This window comes from Scyliorhinus torazame, chromosome 16, assembly GCF_047496885.1.
Source record: "Scyliorhinus torazame isolate Kashiwa2021f chromosome 16, sScyTor2.1, whole genome shotgun sequence".
In the NCBI taxonomy this organism is placed as follows: domain Eukaryota; kingdom Metazoa; phylum Chordata; class Chondrichthyes; order Carcharhiniformes; family Scyliorhinidae; genus Scyliorhinus; species Scyliorhinus torazame.
Window position 1 is genome coordinate 167,235,013 of NC_092722.1, and position 25,353 is coordinate 167,260,365.

General features: G+C 46.9%; 1 protein-coding gene across 1 annotated transcript in view; it reads left to right on the forward strand.

Annotated features, from left to right (window-relative positions):
- LOC140393215 (tudor domain-containing protein 1-like) overlaps nt 1–25,353 on the forward strand; it is a 61,190-nt gene that overhangs the window by 17,205 nt on the left and 18,632 nt on the right. The window contains exons 3-6 of the mRNA XM_072479445.1: nt 1,992–2,105; nt 18,886–19,053; nt 21,852–22,070; nt 22,334–22,371. Of these exons, the coding sequence (XP_072335546.1) occupies nt 1,992–2,105; nt 18,886–19,053; nt 21,852–22,070; nt 22,334–22,371 (539 nt within the window). The remainder of the gene's footprint in view (nt 1–1,991; nt 2,106–18,885; nt 19,054–21,851; nt 22,071–22,333; nt 22,372–25,353) is intronic.

Genomic DNA, 25,353 nt, shown 5'->3' on the forward strand with positions numbered 1-25,353 from the left:
ATTGCTCTTGGTGTTTCACCTGCCTTTGGTCTTCGCACGAGGACCCGGTACGCTCCCTCCACTTCCAGGGGGCCAGTTGGGGCCTCAGCTCCCATTAGTGTGTGGAGCATCGTGCTCACATAAGCCCCAACACCAGCTCCCTCTGCTCCTTCGGGGAGACCTAGAATCCGTAGGTTTTTCCTCCTCAAGCTGTTCTCCAGGGCTTCCAGCCTTTCTATGCACCTCTTGTGTAGTGCCTCGTGTGTCTCCGTTTTTACCACCAGGCCCTGTATCTTATCTTCATTCTCGGCTGCCTTTGCCTTCACTCCACGGAGCTCCATTGCCTGGACCTTTTGTGTTTCCTTCAGTCCCTCGATTGCCAGTAGCATCGGCGCCAGCACCTCGTTCTTGAGCTCCTCCACACATCGTCGGAGAAACTCCTGTTGGTCCGGGCCCCATACCATCTGGGCTCCATCCGCCGCCATCTTGCTTCTCCCTTCTCTTCTCTGCCACTGCTCCAAAGGATCCTTCGCAATCTGGCCACTACCGCCGCTCCTTTCCATACACACCCGGGGGGGGGACTCCTTCCTTCGTCACCCCACACTGGGTTAGGTCGAAAAAAAATTCCGTTGGGGCTCCCGATAAGAGCCCAAAAGTCCGTTGGAACGGGAGGTGCCGAAACGTGCGGCTTAGCAGTGCATTACCGCAACTGGAAGTCGGAAAGGTACAATTTGATCACAACTTGATTTATTACTGCGCTGTAATGTTCTATTATTGTTCTATAACAATCTGACTTATCATTTGAGGAAAAATGTCATTCAATTGAATTCTGATTGGACACCATAAACGGTCTTGGGAATATAGTCCATGAGGATGTCATTTTGTTGCATCAGTAGAGAAAATTAAAATTGTATGCAATGTTCTTTAAGGTTACAGTAAAGATTATTTAGGGCTGTCAGATTTGACCATTTTGGAGTATTACTTGAAGGGAGGAAAATTGCAGTCAAAGCGGAGAATATAACCTGCTTTTTAGCTGGAAGTTATTTCATGTAGGTTCCAAATACTGAATAGAATTTGAATTTAAAAACAAATATTTTAATGGAATTGGAGTGTAATGTGTGTTAAATAACCTTCAAGGAAATGGTTATGTGACTAAGTGTTACATTGCTGGTGTTAATTGTATACAGCTTGAGGTTTTCCATTGAATTCGTGAACATTTTAGCAAGTGTTTCCCTGAAATTGGAAACAGTTGTAAAACAAGGTTCTTTGCACCGGCTTAAATACCGATGGAACAAAATCAGAAAATTGCAACCACATCTTAATATTTTAAGAACACTAATGAGCTGCTTTTGATCTTGGCTTGCTCTAGTAATGCATTTTTGTCTTGCAAAAGCAATAATTTTGACAAGTCTGTTCTAATGCAATGTTGATAATGTTCTCACATCATTCACTAACTCCAGCACACCCCTCTGTGTAAAAATATTTTTCTTGCTTTCTGTTCAATAGAGTGGAGCCCAAAACTGCACTCTATGGACTATGGTCTTAAGATCCTCTGGGTTCACTGTTAAATGTAAAAGATTTGATTTCCACAAGAGTATTTAGTCCAAATTATTGGGATCAAAATGATTGTCTTCAGTTTGTCTTCTCTTCCTACATTTTACCACCCACTATTCCCCAATCCTGCAGGTACTTGGGAGAACTGAGATAAGATATTTTATTATTCTTGTCAGTCCACTATGTATTTGGCACTAAATAGCAAAGCAGATGGCAGAAACATGCAAGTGTGGAAGAAATATTACTAATGACTTATTTGCATTCTACCCTGGATGATACCTGACCCGGGAGTTGGCATTTACTCCGAGTGAGAAAATGTTCTGTTCCCAAAACTATTTAATTCAGTGACACAAAATTTTGCTGAATTTTTTCATTTAAAATGTTGTTACAAAGTATTAAAATGTAACATTTAAATTATTTGATAAAGCATTTAAGCAAAGTATTTTTCTCTTTTGCAGACTTTAAGAAATTGTACCTGCTGAGTACAGAGTTGGCTGAACATTGTAGTTCTCAGCCAGAGAGTTGTCTTTTCAACCCTGAGGTTGGTGATGCTTGTTGTGCAAGACTTGCAGGTAATTCAACAGATTTATTACATTAGTATTCAGAATGATCACAATTATTTGTTTTCAATTTTTCTTTATCTCAATTATGTTTCTAGATTATCTCAGTTATGTTTCTAGATTATCTTACATCATCTTTTTGGACATTTGTTTGACGTGTAGTACAAACTTTGCACAGTGAAGTAGAAATTAAAGGCCATTATTATGGCATAATTTGTAAAATGACAGCAACTTCTGACATCCAATCATGTGTAGTTAAATGCAAAAATTCATGAGTTGCTGTCACTGATATTCTGCTCCTCTGAAGAGTACACTGTCGCAATCTTTGTGATGGAATCATTTAGAATTCACAGATTAGTTGAAATACTTCAGCTACTTGCACACTATACTTGTTGTAAGGAAAAATGGTAAAATAGTATGGTTGCTGAATGTCTGAAATGAAAACAGAAAACACTGAAAATACTCAGCAGATCAGGTCGCATCTATGGGGAGAGAAACAGTTGATGTTTAAGATCTGTGACCTTTCATTAATAAAAGAAAGTTGAACCTGGTTCAGTCTGGAGTATGTTGATGTATCCAAGCATAATTACTTTTCAAAAACCTCTCTGGCCCTGAAAAACAAATTTACGTTGGTAGTCTCAATCCCTCAGAAGAACATTTAACAATTGCAGATTTTTAATATATTTTTTAAATTTCTTGTTATTTATGGTTCTCCCTTAATCTCTTAATGCACAGGGTTTTCCAAAGTGTGGATCGTGGGCGGGTGTTGGGAGGCTCGCGGAGCGATCGGTCGCGATGGTCTTGGTCATGGAATAAGTGCCCATGGGTCACTACAGCCTTTTACAATGAGAATGGCAGCCAAGTGTTAAAATGTCCGCGGCTCCGGCGAAGCGGGCAAGTCAGCAATGGGAGGAGGTCAGCGGAGTGAAGAGAGAAATATAAATGCCTGCGGATTGGGGCTCACCCCTGGTTTGTGTGGAGTCGGCTGGTGTCCCGGAGGTTTTTTGCTGAGCGTTCAGGCCGAGTGTGACCCCGGTGATTGAGGGGGCAGTGAGGCGGCTCCATCCCCAAGGTTGGGAGCTGTTCAGGAGAGTCTGGGGGAGGATAAAACAGTGCGAGTATTCGCTCTGCACAGAGCTTCTGGGCCTCTGGTTAACAGCCTACAAAATAGACACTTAACTCGGGAACAAAGCAGTCTCAAGATGATTTCTTGAGGTATGGTTGTCCATTGTGCCAATGCAAATAAGGATGCAAAACCCATGTGTGATATATGCAGTTTCAGATTTTGAACGAGAAGTGGTGGGTGAGGTTGAGACCCCAAAGTCAGCTATTAACTTTGAACTGACTCCAAATTAAAAGACTATGCTGCTGTAGCTGACCTGTAGTACGACATTTAAAACACGCCAGAAGCCCATGAGGCTGTCAGCATTCTGGAGTACCATCTCTCAGGAGTACCCAGTGCGGAGTAATTGCTATTGCCCTTCGGCAACTTACACGTGTGAGGGTAGATTTTTCATTTTCGTAAAGATGAAGACGGCACGAAGGAACTGGCTGAATTTTGCACCTGATATATGCATTGCCCTCTCCTCCTTTGAACCTGATTCAAGTGAGATCGTGAGGACCAAGCAAACTCATCTTTCGCATTAGAGATGAGCAAAGGTCAGCCGGTTGGCATAAGTGAGTGCCAGGAACAAAATGTTTGAAAAACACTGTCTTAATGTACCACTATCAGCACCCTCCCTTAGTCATTATCACCACCATTTGCATTCCCTTTGACTTTTTGTCCACGGCTTCTATGTCAATCTCTGCTTATAGATGGCCCTCTATCCAGCTCTACTTCACCCATCCCCACCCCCAACAGTATAAATCTCATCCTATTTCCTGTTCTCTCTATCTCTGACAAAGTCACCCAAACTCAAAAAGTTAGCTCCGTTCTCTCTCTGCAGATGCTGTCAGGATTGTCCAGCATTTTCTGCTTTTGTTTATAAATCGGTGCCTTGCTGTTTTCTATTCACTGACACAACCTCTTGACGTTTATGTGGTGATAAGCCTGTGAATAGTGTTGTACATAGTTAGCAATGAGACCTCCAACCAGCTGGTGGTGTTAGACATCAGTTATGTGACGTGAGACACTCGCCAGTTTATAGTAAGGCGTACAACAGGACAGTCGCACATAGGGTAGTTCCAGGCGAGTTCACGGAACTCAAATAGTAACCAAGTCTGTATAGTATTCTGTTTAGTATTCCACGTGTTAATCAATAAATAATCATTCCGTTTGTTATCTTTCCACGTGTCCATCAGTAAATCATTGTTCTAGTTAAGTCACCAGGTGTTGTGTGCATCATTGCAATGGCAAAGTCACAGAACACTACAATTTATATTGATTTTTAAAAAACTAATAAAGTGCTTGAAATTTGACCTCCAGCTGTTCATTAAATAATTTTGAAAATAGGCTCTTCAAATAATCCTGGAGGCTGGAGAGAAATGTTGTAGCTGTTGGCCTTAATCCACCTTGGAAATTGTTTAGGTTCTGCCATTTGCTCAAACTACAGTGCATCTTCTAGGGAAGATGGGTTTCTGCCATTTGGTGGAATTCTGACCATTTAGTAATGCAATCCTGTGCTGCCTATTTCATTTATTTTCCCCAATTGCTGCTGCCAATGTGGCCAAAACCAGCAGGAGCCTCAGCCTGGAAAATCTTTGCTGGTAACACAACTGGGAGCAGGACCCAGGAGAGCCAGCAATAGGCTGGATCTGGCTACAGTTATTCATCCATCCAGGAGGGTGTGCCCTGCTGCTGGCTGCATGGAGGATCCGTGGAGTTAGGCAGGCCTGAGAGAAATTTCTTTGAGCTTGAGACTTTATGGGATTCAGCAGGCCTGGATGATGTGGTGGTTTCTGAATAGAGATTGCTGAGTGAGTGGGTGCAGCATAGTTGGAGAGAAGGGTTGCCTAGTGGGCAAAGGGTGCCTTGGAAGAGGTGCTGCTGACTGACTTGGGGGAAGGGATTGGGCTGAAGGGCTGCTGATAGAGGTGGGGAAGAGGGGCTGATTATAATAATCTTTATTATTGTCACAAGTAAGCTTACATTAACACAGCAATGAAGTTAGTGTGAAGTTGCCACGCTCTGGCGCCTGTTCGGGTACCCTGCGGAAGAATTCAGAATGTCCAATTCACCTAACAAGCACATTTTTCAGGTCTTGTGGGAGGAAACCCACGCAGACACTGGGGGACCATGCAGACTTTGCACAGACGGTGACCCAAGTGGGAATCAAACCTGGGACCCTGGCGCTGCAATGTCGTGGGTGTGATGGTGGAAGAGAGGTGTTTCACTGAGCCTTCTGTCACCAGGGGATATGGAGATATTGGCTGAAACCTGCAATGTGTGTCTATATAATATTTTAGTAAATACTTATTTTTCATAATTATCTTTTGTGATACAGGAACTTTATACTGAATACAACAATGTTACTTTCATGATTTATTTTTGCATGCCTCTGGGATCACCATTAATTTTTAAGTTTTTAAAAAATATATTATTGCTGACTAGCATTTGTTAACTACCCCTAATTGTTCTTGAGAAGGTGGTAGTGAGTTAAAAGTGGGTCACATTAGAAGAGAATTTGCAAAGCACTTGCTTTGTTAGCATGTGCATAATCAGCACTGTCATGTTGTTCATATGGTCTTCAGTTTCTTGCTTGCTCTAACTGCAATGGATTTTGAAAAACTGAAGTCACTTTGGTAATTTGTTGCAAATGCATTGGTCCATAGTCTTGATCAGAATAGAAGGCAAATGAAAACTAATGTTTTTGCCTACTTGTAGACACTTGTAAAATAAAGATAAAATAAAAGAAATGGGAACAAAGGGAAATGAAAAGGAAGGACTCTAGCAGTACAAAACAAGAGAAACAATCCATTGGCCACATCCCATTGTCCGGGAAATGTCGGAAACTATGATACCCCTGTATTTTTTTTTCTCACCAGCTGTTCCAACTGTCTCCTGAATTTATTGATGCCAAGTTCCCCTACTGCCTCCCTTGGTGGTATCTGCCATACACTCATTACCCTTTGCATTCAGGTCACCAGGCTGTGTTAACTCTATTTTTTTTTCTATGTCAATTTTTGTCTGATTTTGCTTCTGAGAGATTTTCCTTTTTTTATAATATGCAATGTTGATTCTTTTTTCAAATATAACATTCACCAGAAAGTGGTGGTACAGCAGTGAATAGAGGATAGACATCTTGCTCAATTAAAAGCTAGCCCACTTTACTCTTTGCCCTGAGAAGTTGGTGCTTTCCTGTCTCTTCCTCACTATCCCCCACCTCCCATTGCCACATTCACGCTGTTCCTGAGTGTAATGGGTATTGTTGTTTCGATTCCACTTATCAGCTTCTATTTAGTGGTAATGCTGTCGTTCCAATGCTTCTTTCGCATCTTTCAGTTACCTTATAATGGTAACTGATTAAGTTAGCATCCACATAGACAACAAATTTACAGTGCAGAAGGAGGCCATTCGGCCCATCGAGTCTGCACCGGCCCTTGGAAAAAGCACCCCACCTAAGCCCACACCTCTGCCCAATACCGTAACCCAGCAACCCCACCCAACCTTTTTGGACACTAAGGGCAATTTGGCATGGCCAATCCACCTCACCTGCACATTTGGACTGAGAGGAAACCGGAGCACCCGGAGGAAACCCACGCAGACACCAGGAGAACGTGCAGACTCCACACAGACATTGACCCAAGCCGGGAATCGAACCTGGGACCCTGGAGCTGTGAAGCGACAGTGCTAACCACTGTGCTACCGTGCCACATATATCCGACTACACCAGTACACTGTTACACCAGTAGGTGACACTAAGCAGACTTTGGGTATTAATGCTTTCCCTTTTGTCAAATAACGCTTCACTGTCACATCACATCCTCCTATTTTGAGGTGAGTTGACTTCCAAGGATATAATTTTTCAACATTTCATTTATATTTTGAAATGATGTATGTTGTTTTCTTCTCTCCTTGCCCTTCTCGATCCCTGTGTAAGCAATCTTAATTGACCGCTTTGGGCCACAATTCATTGCTGCAGCTCCTGATTTCTTTTTGGTAGTCTCTCAGAATTGTATAACGTGGAAGGCTTGTTGGTTTATACTGCCTGTGCTAGGTCTTCTATGTTCTCTGTTTTCCAGACCCCACCCCGCCTCTGAGTAGAATGCAGTTTTGATTTGAAGTGGAAAGATTATAAGGACACGAAGAAGTCCACACCAAATAGTTCAAAGAAACTTCGTTTAGTTACAATAACTATTAAATACATCACACAGTAGATCCCAACTGGGTCTGCCTTGCAGGTGCCAAATTGGCCGGCTTTATATACCCTACAACTATACGTTGTTTGGCGGTGCCCCGCCCTCTTCACGGAAGAGCTTGTATTCCGCAAAGTTCACGAGGAGGTTAATTGTTCCCACTCCATAAGACCCTTGCGGGTTTTTAACAGAGTATTTTTTATGCTGGACACAGTTTGCAGCCGCCATGCTGGGTTCCCGCATGGTCAAGACTATAAATAAACCACGCCATCGTAAACTTGGTCCATCCGGGAAGGGCCTTCAGATGAGATGCTGAAGCCGTTGCAACGGCATGTGGTACGCGCCGAGCTGATGCCATTTCTGAGGGGGCGGAACATAAGAAACCTTCGTCAAATAGGCCCCCCCCCCCCCCATATTTGGCTTCAAAAGGGATTTTCCGCCTGAGCACCGATTACGAAATCGGCGTCGGGGAATGGAGAATTTCACCCGTGCTGTTAGGTAATTTGGACATTCTGAATTCTTCCTCTGTGTTCCCCAACAGGCGCCGGAATGTGGCGACTAGGGGATTTTCACAGTGTCATGTGAGGGTCCCTTTAAGAAAAATGTGTTTATCAAATAGTTGCAGTGATGTCATTGTGTGGAGGAAGCTGAGCTGTGTTTCTGGCTTTTACTTGCGTTTTGAGCTGGAAGCTGTTTTGTAGCTGGGTTTTTGGTTTCGTTTTCAGTTGGGAGCTGCATTCAAACAAGAAGGTGTATTTTGATCTCTCTCTGCGTGCTAAAGAATGTCTTCAGATCACTTGATAATTTAAAAGTGATAACTGCTTTCTGTGACAAATTCAAACCTGCTGTCTTTGTTAAAAAGAGTGTTTGACTTGTGTATGTTGTTAGGAAAGCTATTAAGGGTTACCTATAGCGTATTGTATCTGTGGGGATTATTTGTGTTGGTAGTTGATAAACTGTTTACTGTATGTTTATAAAATGTTAACTGGATTCATAAAATAAACATTGTTTTGTTTAAAACTACTTGAAGTGCCTGTTGCATAACACCTGGAAAGTGGGCCCTTGTGCTCCCCATAACCCAAATCTATTAAAAGTTGTGGGCCAGGTGAACTCCATGATATACTTTGGTGTTCTCTAAACCCTGGCCTATAACAACAGTAACTTCATTGCAGTGTTAATGTAAGCTTACTTGTGACAAGAAAGATTATTATATTATAAGTAGGAGGGAACTCCATTGCTTTTTTGACTGTTGCTAAGGGCAGCATATAGATTTGGATTAGGAAGGGGCAAGAATAACTCGCTGGGAGTTTCACCTGAGGAAGGAGCAGCGCTCCGAAAGCTAGTGACATCGAAACAAACCTGTTGGACTTTAACCTGGTGTTGTAAGACTTCTCACTGGGAATGAGCAGCAAATGTATTTTATGTACCTTGCTTTAAAAACTTGAGGTGTGGGGTGGCGCGGTAGCACTGTGGTTAGCACTGCTCCCTCAGCACCAGGGACCCAGGTTCGATTCCAACCTCGAGTAATTGTTTGTGTGGAGTTTGCACATTCTCCACGTGTCTGCGTGGGTTTGCTCCAGGTGCTCCCCTTCGGGTGGGTTTATAGGGTCTAGCTTAGGTGATCTTTCAAGTCGGTGCGGACTTTTAATTGGCTACTGACTGGAGTCCCGCTGTTGTCGGTACTTCTGGGTCTTAACCCTGAGTATGAAAATTAGCCCATATCACACGCTGGTGATTTCCTCTTACTGATGTTCAGATGCAAGCATTCTCTGCATTTATTGCTTTAGTGTACATTAACTACATATGGTAAACAGATGTGGCACTTTAAAATAATTGTTGCAGTTGATGTGGCTAAGGAGGTTAAATGTCATTTGTAGGAATTTCTGCTGAAGTGTTAAAATTGCACACCTGCTTTGTGTTTTAGCACGGGAATCTGGGGCGAAATTCTCCCGTATCGGCGCGATGTCCGCCGACCGGCGCCAAAAACGGCGCAAATCAATCCTCCGCATCTTGGGGGGCCAAGTCCTAACGTTGAGGGGCTAGACCCGCGCCGGACTGATTTCCGCCCCGCCAGCTGGCTCGGAAATGACATTGCCAGGCGGCGCATGCGCGGGAGCGTTAGCGGCCGCTCACGGCATCCCCCGCGCATGCGCAGTGGAGGGAATCTCTTCCGCCTCCGCCATGTTGGAGACCGTGGTGAAGGTGGAAGGAAAAGAGTGCCCCCACGGCACAGGCCCGCCCGCGGATCGGTGGGCCTCGATCGCGGGCCAGGCCACCGTGGGGGCACCCCCCGGGGCCAGATCGCCCCGCACCCCCCCAGGACCCCGGAGCCCACCTTGTCTCGCCTTGTCCCACCGGTAAGAGAGGTGGTTTAATCCACGCCGGCGGGACAGGCATCTTAGCAGCGGGACTTCGGCCCATCCGGGCCGGAGAACCCGCGGGGGGGGGGGGGGGGGGGGGGGGCGCCAACCGGCGCGGCGCGATTTCTGCCCCCGCCGAATCTCCGATGCCGGAGAATTCGGCAACCGGCAGGGCGGGATTCACGCCAGCCCCCGCCGATTCTCCGACCCGGCGGGGGGTCGGAGAATCTCGGCCCTGATCTTTGTTGCTATTTGTAAACTGAATCTTTCAGCAAGAGTCTAAAGCTTAGGATTCAGAACCCAATAAATGCAAATAGTGCACAATTTCACTAGTTGTTGTTTTTGGAGAAATAATGAGATTTTGGGAGCAGAAACAGAGAATCAATTTAATTGTTTTCTCCAATCAAAATCAGCTTTCAGGAAGTTTACAGTACGGATGAAAATTGCTCTCACTCTCAGCTTCCCTCCCTCTCTCTCGCTCTCTCTGCTTCCATCCCTCTCTCTCGCTCTGCCTCCCTCCCTCTCTCGCTCTGCCTCCCTCCCTCTCTCGCTCTGCCTCCCTCCCTCTCTCGCTCTGCCTCCTTCCCTCTCTCGCTCTGCCTCCCTCCCTCTCTCGCTCTGCCTCCCTCCCTCTCTTGCTCTGCCTCCCTCCCTCTCTCGCTCTCCCTCCCTCTCTCGCTCTGCCTCCCTCCCTCTCTTGCTCTGCCTCCCTCCCTCCCTCTCTCGCTCTGCCTCCCTCCCTCCCTCTCTCGCTCTGCCTCCCTCCCTCCCTCTCTCGCTCTGCCTCCCTCCCTCCCTCTCTCGCTCTGCCTCCCTCCCTCTCTCTGCCTCCCTCCCTCTCTCTCTCTCTCGCTCTCTCTGCCTCCCTCCCACTCTCTCTCTCTCTCTCTGTCTCGCTCTCTCTCTCTCTCTGCCTCCCTCCCTCCCTCTCTCTCTCTGCCTCCCTCTCTCTCTGCCTGCCTCCCTCTCTCTCTGCCTCCCTCTCTCTCTGCCTCCCTCTCTCTCTCTCTGCCTCCCTCCCCCTCTCTCTCTCTCTCTCTGCCGCCCTCCCTCTCTCTCTGCCTCCCTCCCTCTCTGCCGCCCCCTATCTCTCTCTGCCACCCTCTCTCTCGCTCTGCCTCCCTCCCTCTCTCGCTCTGCCTCCTTCCCTCTCTCGCTCTGCCTCCCTCCCTCCCTCTCTCGCTCTGCCTCCCTCCCTCCCTCTCTCGCTCTGCCTCCCTCCCTCCCTCTCTCGCTCTGCCTCCCTCCCTCCCTCTCTCGCTCTGCCTCCCTCCCTCTCTCGCTCTGCCTCCCCACCCTCCCTCTCTCGCTCTGCCTCCCTCCCTCCCTCCCTCTCTCGCTCTGCCTCCCTCCCTCCCTCTCTCTCTCTCTGCCTCTCCCTCTGCCTCTCCCTCTGCCTCTCCCTCTGCCTCTCTCTCTCTCCCTCTCCCTCTCTCTCTCTCTCTCTCTCTCTCTCTCTCTCTCTCTCTCTCTCTCTCTCTCTCTCTCTCTCTCTCTTCCCCCCCCCTCTCTCTCTCTCTCTCTCTCTCTCTCTCTCTTCCCCCCCCCCCCCCCCCCCCCAGATTTCTGCCTGGCATGCTGAATGTGTCAAGTACCATATTCCACACATTGTCACATTCTGGAATTGCGCTGCTTTTGCGTCAAAATGGTGCGGTGACCCTGTCACTTTATAGATGATTGGTGGGACCAGGCTTGCAATATGTAGAATACAAGAAAGGAAGTACACATTGCCAAGTAGCTCAGATCGAGGGACAGAAAATTAGTAGCCATTTTGTATTCTGCCCAGTCTTTATTTACCATTCAATTCTTCTATGATACAAATATGAACAAACTGGTGTAAGAAAATTGTGGGAACAGCAAGTAAGGTTCTTGGGCAATAAGTACATGTATGTATGAGACTTCTTGTATGTAGCGCACAATGACTTACGAGAGATGAGAAGTGATGAAGTCGATCCAGGCTTTATTAAGCGATGCTTGTCCCCAGCAGCTCAGCAACAGAATGAAGCTGCGGGGAGAAGCTCGGGTTCTTATACTCCGCCTTCAGGGCGGAGCAAGGAGTCGGCAGCCAACCAGGACCCGGGATCTGTCAGCCAATAGCATCACGGCTTCACAGTCCCACATGACCCCTAATACATACCACCACATTCACCCCTTGTTAAAAAGGAACCCGGCGGGGTGGTGGTTTGCATGGTGGTAGGGGTTTACAAGGCTGGCCCTGGAAGGAAAATTTTGGACAGTGTTACTACAGTTTTAGCCCTACACTGGGCTATGTACAAGTTTGTGAAAACTATTTACAATATTAGCCAAAAAAAATTTTTTTTGGTTACAACATTCTTGGTGTCACGCGGATTCCACGAGTCGAGCGGGCGGTCTGGTCTTCCTCGTCGATCGCCTCAGCCCCGGTGGTGGTGAAGATGCTTGTTCAGGCGTTGTCGTCTCCGGGAGCGTTTCGGTGTTTGTTCATGTTTTACTCCTGGGCGGGCACGGGAGGAGGACCGATCCCCCGGGAAGGGGGCGGTCACTGGGTGCGCCGGTGGCAGGGAGGGGATGATCGGTGTCGGGGGGGTGTGTGTGTTGCCGGCGGGCGCCAGGTCCCGCAGGGAGACCGTGTCCTGTCGGCCGTCGGGGTACGCCACGTAGGCGTACTGCGGGTTCGCGTGGAGAAGGTGAACCCTCTCGACCAATAGGTCCGATTTGTGCGCCCGCACATGTTTCCGGAGCAAGATGGGTCCTGGGGTCGGCAGCGACGTTCCGGAGGAGAACTTCCTGGGGAAGACAAGGAGGCGCTCATGAGGCATTTGGTTAGTGGTGGTACACAGCAGCGACCGGATGGAGTGGAGAGCGTCCGGGAGGACCTCCTGCCACCGGGAAACTGGGAGATCCCTGGATCGTAGGGCCAGTCGGACGGTCTTCCACACCGTGCCGTTCTCCCTCTCTACTTGCCCGTTCCCCCGGGGGTTGTAGCTGGTCGTCCTGCTCGAGGCTATGCCCTTGCTGAGCAGGAACTGGCGCAGCTCGTCACTCATGAAGGAGGACCCCCTGTTACTATGGATATACGCGGGGCAACCGAACAGTGTGAATATGGTGCCAAGGGCTTTAATGACTGTGGCCGCTGTCATGTCGGGGCAGGGGATGGCGAAGGGGAAACGAGAGTACTCGTCCACCACGTTCAGGAAGTATGCGTTGCGGTCGGTGGAGGGGAGGGGCCCTTTGAAATCCAAACGGGGCGGGAAGCCTTGGATCAGGTGCGCTCTATCCGGCCTGAGAAAGTGCGGTTTGCACTCAGCGCAGATGTGGCAGTTCCTGGTGACTGTACGGACCTCCTCCACAGAGTAGGGGAGGTTGCGGGACTTTACGAAATGGTAGAATCGAGTGACTCCCCGGGTGGCAGAGGTCCTCGTGGAGGGCTTGGAGGCGTGCTATTTGTGCGTTGGCACATGTGCCGCGGGATAGGGCATCGGACGGCTCGTTCAGCTTTCCGGGACGATACAAGATCTCATAGTTGAAGGTGGAGAGCTCGATCCTCCACCTTAAGATCTTGTCATTTTTAATTTTGCCCCGCTGTGCATTATCGAACATGAAGGCTACCGACCGTTGGTCGGTGAGGAGAGTGAATCTCCTGCCGGCCAGGTAATGCCTCCAATGTTGCACAGCTTCCACTATGGCTTGGGCTTCCTTTTCCACTGAGGAGTGGCGGATATCTGAGGCGTGGAGGGTCCGGGAGAAAAAGGCCACGGGTCTGCCCGCTTGGTTAAGGGTGGCAGCCAGAGCTACGTCGGATGCGTCACTCTCGACTTGGAAGGGGAGGGACTCGTCGATGGCGCGCATCGTGGCCTTTGCGATATCCGCTTTGTTGCGGCTGAAGGCCTGGCGAGCCTCTGTCGACAGGGGGAAGGTAGTGGACTGTATTAGCGGGCGGGCCTTGTCTGCATACTGGGGGACCCACTGGGCGTAATATGAAAAGAAACCCACGCAACGTTTCAGGGCTTTGGAGCAGTGGGGGAGGGGGAATTCCATAAGGGGGCGCATGCGTTCGGGGTCGGGGCCTATTATCCCATTGCGCACTACGTATCCCAGGATGGCCAACCGGTTTGTGCTAAAAACGCACTTTTCCTCGTTATATGTGAGGTTCAGGGCGTTAGCGGTCTGGAGGAATTTTTGGAGGTTGGCGTCGTGGTCCTGCTGATCGTGGCCGCAGATGGTTACGTTGTCGAGATACGGAAACGTGGCCTGCAACCCGTGCTGGTCAACCATTCGGTCCATCTCCCGTTGGAAGACCGAGACCCCGTTTGTGACACCAAATGGGACCCTTAGGAAGTGGTATAGACGCCCGTCTGCCTCGAAGGCGGTGTACTTGCGGTCACCTGGGCGGATGGGGAGCTGGTGGTAGGCGGACTTGAGGTCCACGGTGGAGAAGACCTTATACTGGGCAATCCGATTGACCATGTCGGATATGCGGGGGAGAGGGTACGCATCTAGCTGCGTGTACCTGTTGATGGTCTGACTATAGTCTACGACCATCCTTTGCTTCTCCCCGGTCTTTACTACTACCACCTGGGCTCTCCAGGGACTATTGCTGGCCGGGATTATGCCTTCCTTCAGCAACCGCTGGACTTCAGGCCGAATAAATATCCGGTCCTGCGCGCTGTACCGTCTGCTCCTAGTGGCGACGGGTTTGCAATCCGGGGTGAGGTTTGCAAACGAGGACGGCGGTTCAACTTTGAGAGTTGCGAGGCCGCAGATAGTGAGTGGGGGTATTGGGCCGCCGAATTGGAATGTTAGGCTCTGCAGGTTACACTGGAAATCTAATCCCAGTAATGTGGGCGCGCAGAGTTGGGGAAGGACGTAGAGCCTGTAGTTCTTAAACTCCCTCCCTTGCACCGTTAGGTTCGCGATGCAGAACCCTTTGATCTCTACGGAGTGCGATCCTGCAGCTAGGGAAATCTTTTGCGTGCTTGGATGGATGGTCAGAAAACAGCATCTTGCCGTGTCTGGGTGAATAAAACTTTGTGCTCCCGGAGTCGATCAGGCATGGCGTCTCGTATCCGTTGACCAGCACCGTTGTTGTCGTCGTCTGGAGCGTCCGGGGCCGCGATTGATCCAGTGTCACCGAAGCCAGTCGTGGTAGTAGTGTCGCGGCGTCGTCTTCGGACCCCGTGGAGCCGTCGATGTTGGGGTCCTTTGTTGTCAACCAAGCTGGTGGCGTCCATGAATCGCACGCGGCTGGGGGTGGACAAAATGGCCACCCCCATGGATTGCACGTGGTCGGGGGTGGACAAAGTGGCCGCCCCCATGAATCGCACGCGGCTGGGGGTCACAAGATGGCGGCTCCCATCCTCCCCTCGTGGTGCCCGGGACCCAAAATGGCGGCGCCCGCGGGTTGCACATGGGGCGCTGGGGGGTTTGGGGAGCGTTTGGGATGTGCTGGGCTCGTTCTTCTCCGGGGATTGCGGCGACCCCCCGGGACCGGCACACTGCCGTGTAATGGCCCTTGCCGCAGCTTTTACAAATAGCTGCGCGGGCCGGGCAGCGCTGCCGGGGGTGTTTCGCTTGTCCGCAGAAATAGCAGCGGGCCCCCCCGGGATGGTCTGGCGCTTTAACCGCGCAAGCTTGCGAGGGGGGGGGGGTGGAGTTTGTCGCGACGGGGGTCCACGGAGCCCAAGGGGCTGCCGCGCGGTCGGGGCCGTAGGCGCGGGCGTTTTGTGAGGCCACACCTAGGGAAGCTGCAAGGGCCCGTGCCTCAGAGTCCTAGCGACTCTCTTTCTAAAAGTCTTTGGCGGATTTGGGGAGAGTTCATACCTGCCACAAATGCATCACGAATTAGCATGTCCGTGTGTTCGATCGCGTTCACCGGCGGGCAGCTGCAGCCCCGTCCCAAAATTAGCAGCGCGGCGTAGAATTCCTCTAGCGATTCTCCGGGACTTTGCCATCTCGTCGCGGGTTGGTGGCGCGCGTAGACCTGGTTAACGGGCCGAACGAAGATGTTCTTCAGCAATGCGAGCGCCGTTGGGAAATCCTCTGCGTCTTCTATGAGAGGGTAAATTTCCGGGCTTACCCTCGAATGCAGGACCTGCATTTTCTGGTCTTCTGTGATCCGGCCGGGGGCCATTCGGAGGTAGCCTTCAAAGCATGCTTGCCAGTGTTTAAATACTGCTGCCGAGTTCGCTGCGTGGGGGCTGATCCGCAGGCATTCGGGAGCGATCCGGAGCTCCATAGTCTTTTAAGCTCGCTTAATAAATTGTAGCGCACAATGACTTACGAGAGACGAGAAGTGATGAAGTCGATCCAGGCTTTATTAAGCGATGCTTGGCCCCAGCAGCTCAGCAACAGAATGAAGTTGCGGGGAGAAGCTCGGGTTCTTATACTCCGCCTTCAGGGCGGAGCCAGGAGTCGGCAGCCAACCAGGACCCGGGATCTGTCAGCCAATAGCATCACGGCTTCACAGTCCCACATGATCCCTAATACATACCACCACATTGTAATATATTATGTGGCCTTCCCACATGATTGAAGATGTGCTGCCAAGACAATATTTGGTGTTCAGGTCAATTGGGGTTTGTGATAGAGCAGCAACTTGTATTTATACCGTGGCTTTATTATGCCAGAAACATCCCATTCCTTAGTTGTAAAGAAAATAGATGCAGAACCAAACGGACAGTGATTAGCGGGACCCATCAAAAGCTTGGGTTCTAAAGAGGTTTTTAGAAGAAATAAAGAGAAGTCAGTTTGGATGTGGATTAGCCGATGGCACAGCTCCAGTTCTGGGGCAAACAGAGGAGCAGTGCACTGGAGGAAGAAGGATTCAAGGAGATTGTAGAGGAATATACAGCTGCTGGACAAAGGGAAAAAGGCACATTTATTTTGTCTGTCGTTCTATTAGTCCCATGACATGGGCTAGTTTAGCACAGGGCTAAATAGCTGGCTTTTAATGCAGGCCAGCAGCACGGTTCAATTCCCGTACCAGCCTCCCCTAACAGGCGCCGGAATGTGGCGAATAGGGGCTTTTCACAGTAACTTCATTTGAAGCCTACTTGTGACGAGCGATTTTCATTTCATTTCATTTCACATGATAGTCTAGAAAGAGGTCTACATCGGATGCAAAGAAAACTCAAATGGTTTTGAGAATAAAGCCCAAAGTCCTCTCCAAAGCACTTACTAAACATCTCAAAATATTTTCTGGAAAAATCTCTCCAATTTTCAATTACCTACCGAGCCGATTCTGTAGATTGTCCACTCATTCCCTGAAATAATGTTTCCACAGATTTGTTTTTCATATGGTTGGTCTTTTTTCAGTAGGATAAAATACTTTGTGTCACTGCACATTATCCGAAATCAAGCAATATCATTAACTCTCAAACTTTATTTTTTAATGATGTGGAGATGCCGGCGTTGGACTGGGGTGAGCACAGTAAGAAGTCTTACAACACCAGGTTAAAGTCCAACAGGTTTGTTTCGATGTCACTAGCTTTCGGAGCGCTGCTCCTTCCTCAGGTGAATGAAGAGGTATGCTCCAGAAACATATATCTATAGACAGATTCAAAGATGCCAGACAATGCTTGGAATGCGAGCATTAGCAGGTGATTAAATCTTTACAGATTTCTTTTTTAAGTGAGATCAGGCCCAATTTTCACAACCATTTCTATTATAATCCCTCCATTTTCTCAATCATTCTGGTTGCTCCCTTCCTTATCCTTTCAGTAGCTGCAATATCCTTTGAGATGACCAATACTGCTCTGTAATGCAAGCATGGTTGCACCAATGATCTTTCAAGTAGCCGCATTGCCTCACCATTTTGGTTCAGTATTGCCCTTTGAATACAACCCAACATTGATCTCTGACAAGGGGTTATCCACTTTGGTTTTGAAAAATGAGATGAGCTCATTCTAATTTAGAAATTATTACAGGGTGCAGCAGGGTAGATGTAGATACTATGCTTTCCATTATTGGCGAGTCTAGAACCAGGGGACGCAGTCTCGGGGTAAGAGGCAGGTCAGTTAAGACTGAGGTGAAGAAGAATTTCTTCACTGGAAAATCTTTGGAATTTACTGTCTTAGGAAACAATGTTCGAGCATGATCCAGACAGAAATTAATAGATTTATGGATGCTACTGATCTCCACGGGGATAGTGTCATGAGGTGGATAACCCAATCACATTGAATGGTGGAACAGGCTAGTTGTGCTATTGTGTTCCTTTGAGTATTGCTGTAATAGCTTCAGTTTATTTTCAATCAGGCCCTCAGATTTCTAATTTCCCATGGACATTATTTTCTTTCCATTTTAGTATTTGAACTTTGTTTTTATGTGAAGGATTTTGCACTTCTCTACACAGAGTTTCATCTGCTACTCTGTCACTGCCCCAACATCTTTCTTGCCTCCTGTAAGTTATTTTGTTCAGTTTTGGAGTCAAGTACCTTCATTAGTTCTGTACATTTGACTGTTGTGCTCATGATTCTGAGCTCCAAATCATTCATGGAGGTATTAGAGTCCCAGCAGACCCCTGGGGACTTCGCTCGCAATGATCTCCGAGGCTGATAATCTGTAACCACTACCCTTTTATTGTTCAACCAATTATGGTGGGATTTTCCACAAAACCCACCACATGGTTTGTGGTGGCAGAGGTTGCCTGCTGTTGGCTGTCAGTGGAATCTTCTGGTCCCGCATTGTCAGCGGGGTTTCCCATTGAATGCACCCCTCGCCGTTGGGAAATCCATGGCAAGAGTGCGACGTCAGTGGGACCGGAAAATCCATCAGCATGAATGACTGAAAAGGCCTATATGTCTACTGTAAAATATTTCCACTGTCTTCCCTGGTTAGACTGTATCTGGAGTAGTGTCCATCTTTGGGCAGTGTGCTTCTTGAAATATTAGAAGAGGCAATTTATGGCCATATGTGGACACCGTTCCAGTAATGAGATAAATGCAGCTGGCAATCTGGCTAAATTGAAGTGTTGACACTTCAGTCTGTTTTGTCAGGTTTTTGTAAGTTTGGAAGCTTGAAGAGGATAATTTTAAGAACTATAAATGCTTCTGAAAATACAGAAAAACTTGTGACAGTGTTGCTTTACATACTTCTACATGTAAAATTTTAAGTCTAAGATATATGTATTAATTCCTGAAGTATTAATGTCTATATTTTAGGTGATAACATCTGGTATCGTGCAATTGTGCTGAATTGTTCTGACCTTACAGTGAAAGTAATTTGTGCAGACAATGGAATTGTAGAAACTGTACCTCTTGAACGGGTTAAGTGTATTACACCAGAACTTTTGGATCCTCCATTTCAAGTTGGAAAGTTTGCACTTTCAGGTAATGACTTTTTTATGTTGGGTTGCAAAATGTTCCTTGCTATATTTAGTAAATTGGCACGTATTTTTTTTGAGAGGAAAGACTTGCATTTTTCTTTTATATCTAAAATATTTCACACCTCTGCACGAGGGCAAATAAATCTCTGGAATGAATTCTGTGTACCATGCAAGTTAAATGAGGAAGTAAAACTTGGTGTTGTCCAATAGAAATTTCTTACTCGCCTATCATTGTGGCCAGTAGCATTTTAGCCACATTTGCCAATTTTGTAGAAAACACCATACATATGCTTACACAATATTCTTTTCACTTTATGAATTTACCAACAAATGCTCAAAAAGGTTCAAGATGACGTGCACAGATTGCCAATGAGTATAGAGTTTACGAACCCAATTATAGTGTACAGTATCCTTGTTTTGTTTGTTAATCTGAAATGTAATTGACCAAATGTAGTTAGTCGCAAATACTGATTTAAGCTATAGGGTTTCATGATGGAGTCCTAAGAAGTCAGATGTAATCAGATTTATGTCCATTTCACAAGTGATGTCTCTAGAATTTTGACTAATTCTTTCACTTTTGTTCTTCCAGTTTATTTCTGTTGTCATATACAAATAAAATGATTTGTTTTCCTTTTGAACAACTAATATTGAATTTTGCAAGTTGGAACAAGAACATTAAGAAATAGGAGCAGCTGTAGGTCATTCAGCCCTTTGGAGCTTACTCTGTCATTCAATTAGATCACAGCTAATCTTCTACTTCAACACCATTTCCCTACACTATCCGCCATATCCTTTGATGTTTTTAATATGTAGAAATCTTATAAATCTCAGTTTTGAATTTACTTAATAACTGAGCCTCCACAGCTCCCTGATGCAGAGAATTCCAAAGATGTACCATCCTCTAAATAAAGAAATTCTTCCTCATATCAGTCCTAAAAGACTGGAACGGTGTCCCCTGGTTCTAGACCTCCCAGTCAGCAGAAACATCCTTTCTGTGTCTATTCTATTCTCTGGACTTAAGAATGAGAGGTGATCTCATTCATGAATAAAAGATTCTTGCAGAGCTTGATAAAGGCCCAGTCTATTTAATCTTTCCTCATCGGACAATCCCTCCATCCCAGGAATTAGTTTGGTGAATCTTTGTTGCACTTGCTCTCTGGCAGAGAGGATCTTTCCTTGGGTAAGGAGACCAAAACGACTCTCACTACTCCAGGTATGGTTTCACCAAGGCATCATAGAATTGCAGTAATTGCATCTTACTCAAATCCACTTGTCACGGAGGCCAACATTTCAGTCACTGCCATTGATTGCTGTACCTATAAGTAAGTTCTCAGTGACTCATGAATAAGGACACTCAAGTGCCTTTGAAGTTTTAACAACTCCCAGCCTCCCTCCATTTAAGAATTTCCCAGTATTTCTGTCCCTCCCACCGAATTGGATAACCTCTAATTTCTCCACATTGTATTCCAAATGCCAAATTGTTGCCCACTTGCTTAGCCTCCAAACCCTCTTGATGCTTCTTTATATTCTCCTCGACTCACTTTCAATTTTGTGTCATCTGTAAACTTAGAATATTACGTTGAATCCCTACATCCAAATCATTGATATTGATTGTGAATAGCTGGGGCCCAAGCATTGACCCTTGTGGCACCCCGCTTGTGACAGCCTGCCATCCTGAAAATTACCCATTTATTTCCTCTGTTAACCAATTTCAATCCATGCCGGCATATTTTCTCTGTCCCATATCCTAATTTTGTTACTAACCTCTTGTGTGGAACCTTATAAAAAGCTTTCTGAAAATCTAAATCTATCACATCAACCAGTTCCCCTTTATTTATTGTGCTAGTTGCATCCTCAAAAAGCTCGAGCATGTTGGTTAAATATTTCCCTTTCATAGTATATTTTTATTACAAAATAAATCCACTAACTACCAAATACATATAGATACAATACATGACAATCACAGTCCAACCATTAACAACTCAACTAACTCGCCCACATCTATAATTATTATAGGCCTTCTCTCTGTTCATAAAAAGTCCACCTCGAGCATTGCAGCTCTGACAAAATTAACTAAATTTCTTGCCCGAAGAGTGTAACTCGAATTCCGTCTGCAACTTCTTCCTACTCACCAACAACTCTGGTGTTGGGGCAATTGAGTGCTGGCGGTCCAACTCTAGGATGGAATCTGCCAGCTTCTGCTGCTCCACCCTCCCTGTCCTGTCCCTATTTGACTTGTATAGAATTTGCAGCTCTGACAAAATTAACTAAATTTGAGACAGTTATTTCCTTTTTTTTTAAATGCACTTTATTAAAACTTGTATCAAAGTAGGTTACAGCAAATAAACACCCCGGGAAACATTCTTCCCAACAATCAACTATACAGTTTGTACAGATTTTTCTCCTTTTTCACCCAACCCCCCCACCCCCCTACGATGAACAGCTCCTCAAACGCGGTCACCACCATCCCCCACCTATTCTCAAACTCCCCTGCACAGCCCCTTAACTCATACTTTATCTTATCTAACTGCAGGAAGTCATACAGGTCACCCAACCATGCTGCTACCCCGGTGGCGATGCCGACCGCCACCAGCAGAATTTGTCGCTGTGCAATCAGAGAGGCGAAGGCCAAGACATCGGCCTTCCTCCTCTCCATGAGCTCCGGCTTGAAACCCCAGATATCGCCACCAAAGGGTCCGGGTCCACACCTTCCTCCACTATCCTGGCTAAGACTGCGAACACTCCCGCCCAGTATGAGACGGTTATTTCCATTGAGTAACCATTATTTACATGTTTCATTAGATGTTGAACCAACATTTGATGTATGGACTCCTGCAGCCAGCAACTTACTCAAAACTCTGCTGCTTGATAAAAATATTTTGGCCACAATCAGAGAGTTTGATGGAAATATCCACACTGTCGATTTGATCGGACATGTTGAAGGTGCTGCTATTAAAATATCTGATAAATTGGTATTGGAAGGTCTGGCTAAATACCCAGATCAGAGAATAACTCAAAAAGGTAATTATCTGCACTTTTGAGAACTGAATATATACTCTGGTACATAAGTCTAAATGGTTACAATTAATAAAGTGTGGTGTAATGCTGCCCCACTATACTATGGTTTCAGATAATTAATGTGCAAGGTCCTTCCCATCTATCATGTTCACAGTTCCTAATCTCATGTTGAGCTTCATTATTTGTAAATATGTAATTTGATTAACCTTACTCGGAGAAATCTGTTATTTGCACAATTATTTTTCATCTATTTTTTCCTGTTCAAGATCACAAGAGTTGTTGTTGCAAAGATCTTCAAAAAGCTGTAAGTTTATGTTCTATTCAGATTTTGTGTACTGTGATATTTACACATTTTCCTACCCCAAAATGTTGCCTGTACAAGCTGTTTCGTATTGGATGGCAATTTGAATTCACTCAGGCCAGATTAATGATTGTAATCATGCAGTACTGTATTTTATCAGTTATTGTGCAGTCATGAACACAAGCCAAAACTACATCAAAATGTCAAGTCTTGTTTGCATTTTACACAGTTCTCACAAATTGGAAGTTGGGGTTGGTTATGTGCCAGTTTTATTTCTAAGTGGAACAAAATCTAGAAAGCTAAGGGGTAGGTAGTGTGTGCTGAAAGATGAGAAATAATCAAAGATGTCCATTTTGTGATTGTGACTTTAAGATTGAGGTGGCAGTAAAGATTGACATATTCAGTTCAGGAGTTCAAAACCGGCTGGATCAATATAAAATATCAAGAAGAGATCATTTCCAAGGTTATTTCGGCAGTGGACCTGATAGTTACTTGGATGAGGGTAAATTGATCACTGCCAGTGAACAAAATGTAGTTCTGACTAGGGTGCTGAAATCATCGAATTGAAATTCTGCATGGAGAGAGAGCTATGGTCACAACAGTTGATCCAGTCGATTTCAGCGGGAGCGGAGCAGGCTAGTCAATTTCAGCGGGAGCAGTGCGGAAGTGATTTCTGGGAGGCAAGTCTCTCCTTTAAAAACACCTGGTCCCGTTTTCGGTCCCTCTTTGCTGTTTTTTTTAAATTTTAGTGTTTAAGGCGGGAACAGGAAGTTCGACCCGCGGACTTCTGGGAAGACCCTCACCAATAAATTCTGGTGGAGAGGAAACCCGAGACACTACACGTGTAGTGTCTCCCATCCGCCCTCCTCCTCTAACCTAATAATAAAACCCATTGGTGTGAGGTAAGTACCATATTTTATTATTATTATTTTTTTTTTTAAATTTAATTTAGTTGTTAGCCAGATCTTGGTAGAAAGTTAGAGGGATGGCAGGGAAGGGAGTACAGTGTTCCTCCTGCAGGATGTTTGAGGTGAGGGATGCCGTTAGTGTCCCTGCTGATTTTGCCTGCAGGAAGTGCTGCCATCTCCAGCTCCTCCAAGACCGAGTTAGGGAACTGGAGCTGGAGTTGGAAGAACTTCGGATCATTCGGGAGGCAGAGGGGGTCCTAGATAGCAGCTTCAGGGAATTAGTTACACCAAAGATTGGAGATAGATGGGTAACTGTAAGAGGGACTGGGAAAAAGCAGTCAGTGCAGGGATCCCCTGCGGTCGTTCCCCTGAGAAACAAGTATACCGCTTTGGATACTTGTGGGGGGGACGACTTAACAGGGGTAAGCCATGGGGTACGGGCCTCTGGCACGGAGTCTGTCCCTGTTGCTCAGAAGGGAAGGGGGGAGAGGAGCAGAGCATTAGTAATTGGGGACTCGATAGTCAGGGGCACAGATAGGAGATTTTGTGGGAGCGTGAGAGACTCACGTTTGGTATGTTGCCTCCCAGGTGCAAGGGTACGTGATGTCTCGGATCGTGTTTTCCGGGTCCTTAGGGGGGAGGGGAGCAGCCCCAAGTTGTGGTCCACATTGGCACTAACGACATAGGTAGGAAAGGGGACAAGGATGTCAGGCAGGCTTTCAGGGAGCTAGGATGGAAGCTCAGAACTAGAACAAACAGAGTTGTTATCTCTGGGTTGTTGCCCGTGCCACGTGATAGTGAGATGAGGAATAGGGAGAGAGAGCAATTAAACACGTGGCTACAGGGATGGTGCAGGCGGGAGGGATTCAGATTTCTGGATAACTGGGGCTCTTTCTGGGCAAGGTGGGACCTCTACAGACAGGATGGTCTACATCTGAACCTGAGGGGCACAAATATCCTGGGGGGGAGATTTGTTAGTGCTCTTTGGGGGGGGTTTAAACTAATGCAGCAGGGGCATGGGAACCTGGATTGTAGTTTTAGGGTAAGGGAGAATGAGAGTATAGAGGTCAGGAGCACAGATTTGACGTCGCAGGAGGGGGCCAGTGTTCAGGTAGGTGGTTTGAAGTGTGTCTACTTCAATGCCAGGAGTATACGAAATAAGGTAGGGGAACTGGCAGCATGGGTTGGTACCTGGGACTTCGATGTTGTGGCCATTTCGGAGACATGGATAGAGCAGATACAGGAATGGATGTTGCAGGTTCCGGGGTTTAGGTGTTTTAGTAAGCTCAGAGAAGGAGGCAAAAGAGGGGGAGGTGTGGCGCTGCTAGTCAAGAGCAGTATTACGGTGGCGGAGAGGATGCTAGATGGGGACTCATCTTCCGAGGTAGTATGGGCTGAGGTTAGAAACATGAAAGGAGAGGTCACACTGTTGGGAGTCTTCTATAGGCCTCCAAATAGTTCTAGGGATGTAGAGGAAAGGATGGCGAGGATGATCCTGGATAAGAGCGAAAGTAACAGGGTAGTTATTATGGGAGACTTTAACTTTCCAAATATAGACTGGAAAAGATATAGTTCGAGTACATTAGATGGGTCGTTTTTTGTACAGTGTGTGCAGGAGGGGTTCCTGACACAATATGTTGACAGGCCAACAAGAGGCGAGGCCACGTTGGATTTGGTTTTGGTTAATGAACCAGGCCAGGTGTTGGATTTGGAGGTAGGAGAGCACTTTGGGGACAGTGACCACAATTCAGTGACGTTTACGTTAATGATGGAAAGGGATAAGTATACACCGCAGGGCAAGAGTTAGAGCTGGGGGAAGGGCAATTATGATGCCATTAGACGTGGCTTGGGGGGGATAAGGTGGAGAAGTAGGCTGCAAGTGTTGGGCACACTGGATAAGTGGAGCTTGTTCAAGGATCAGCTACTGCCTGTTCTTGATAAGTATGTACCGGTCAGGCAGGGAGGAAGGCGTCGAGCGAGGGAACCGTGGTTTACCAAAGAAGTGGAATCTCTTGTTAAGAGGAAGAAGGAGGCCTATGTGAAGATGAGGTGTGAAGTTTCAGTTGGGGCGATGGAT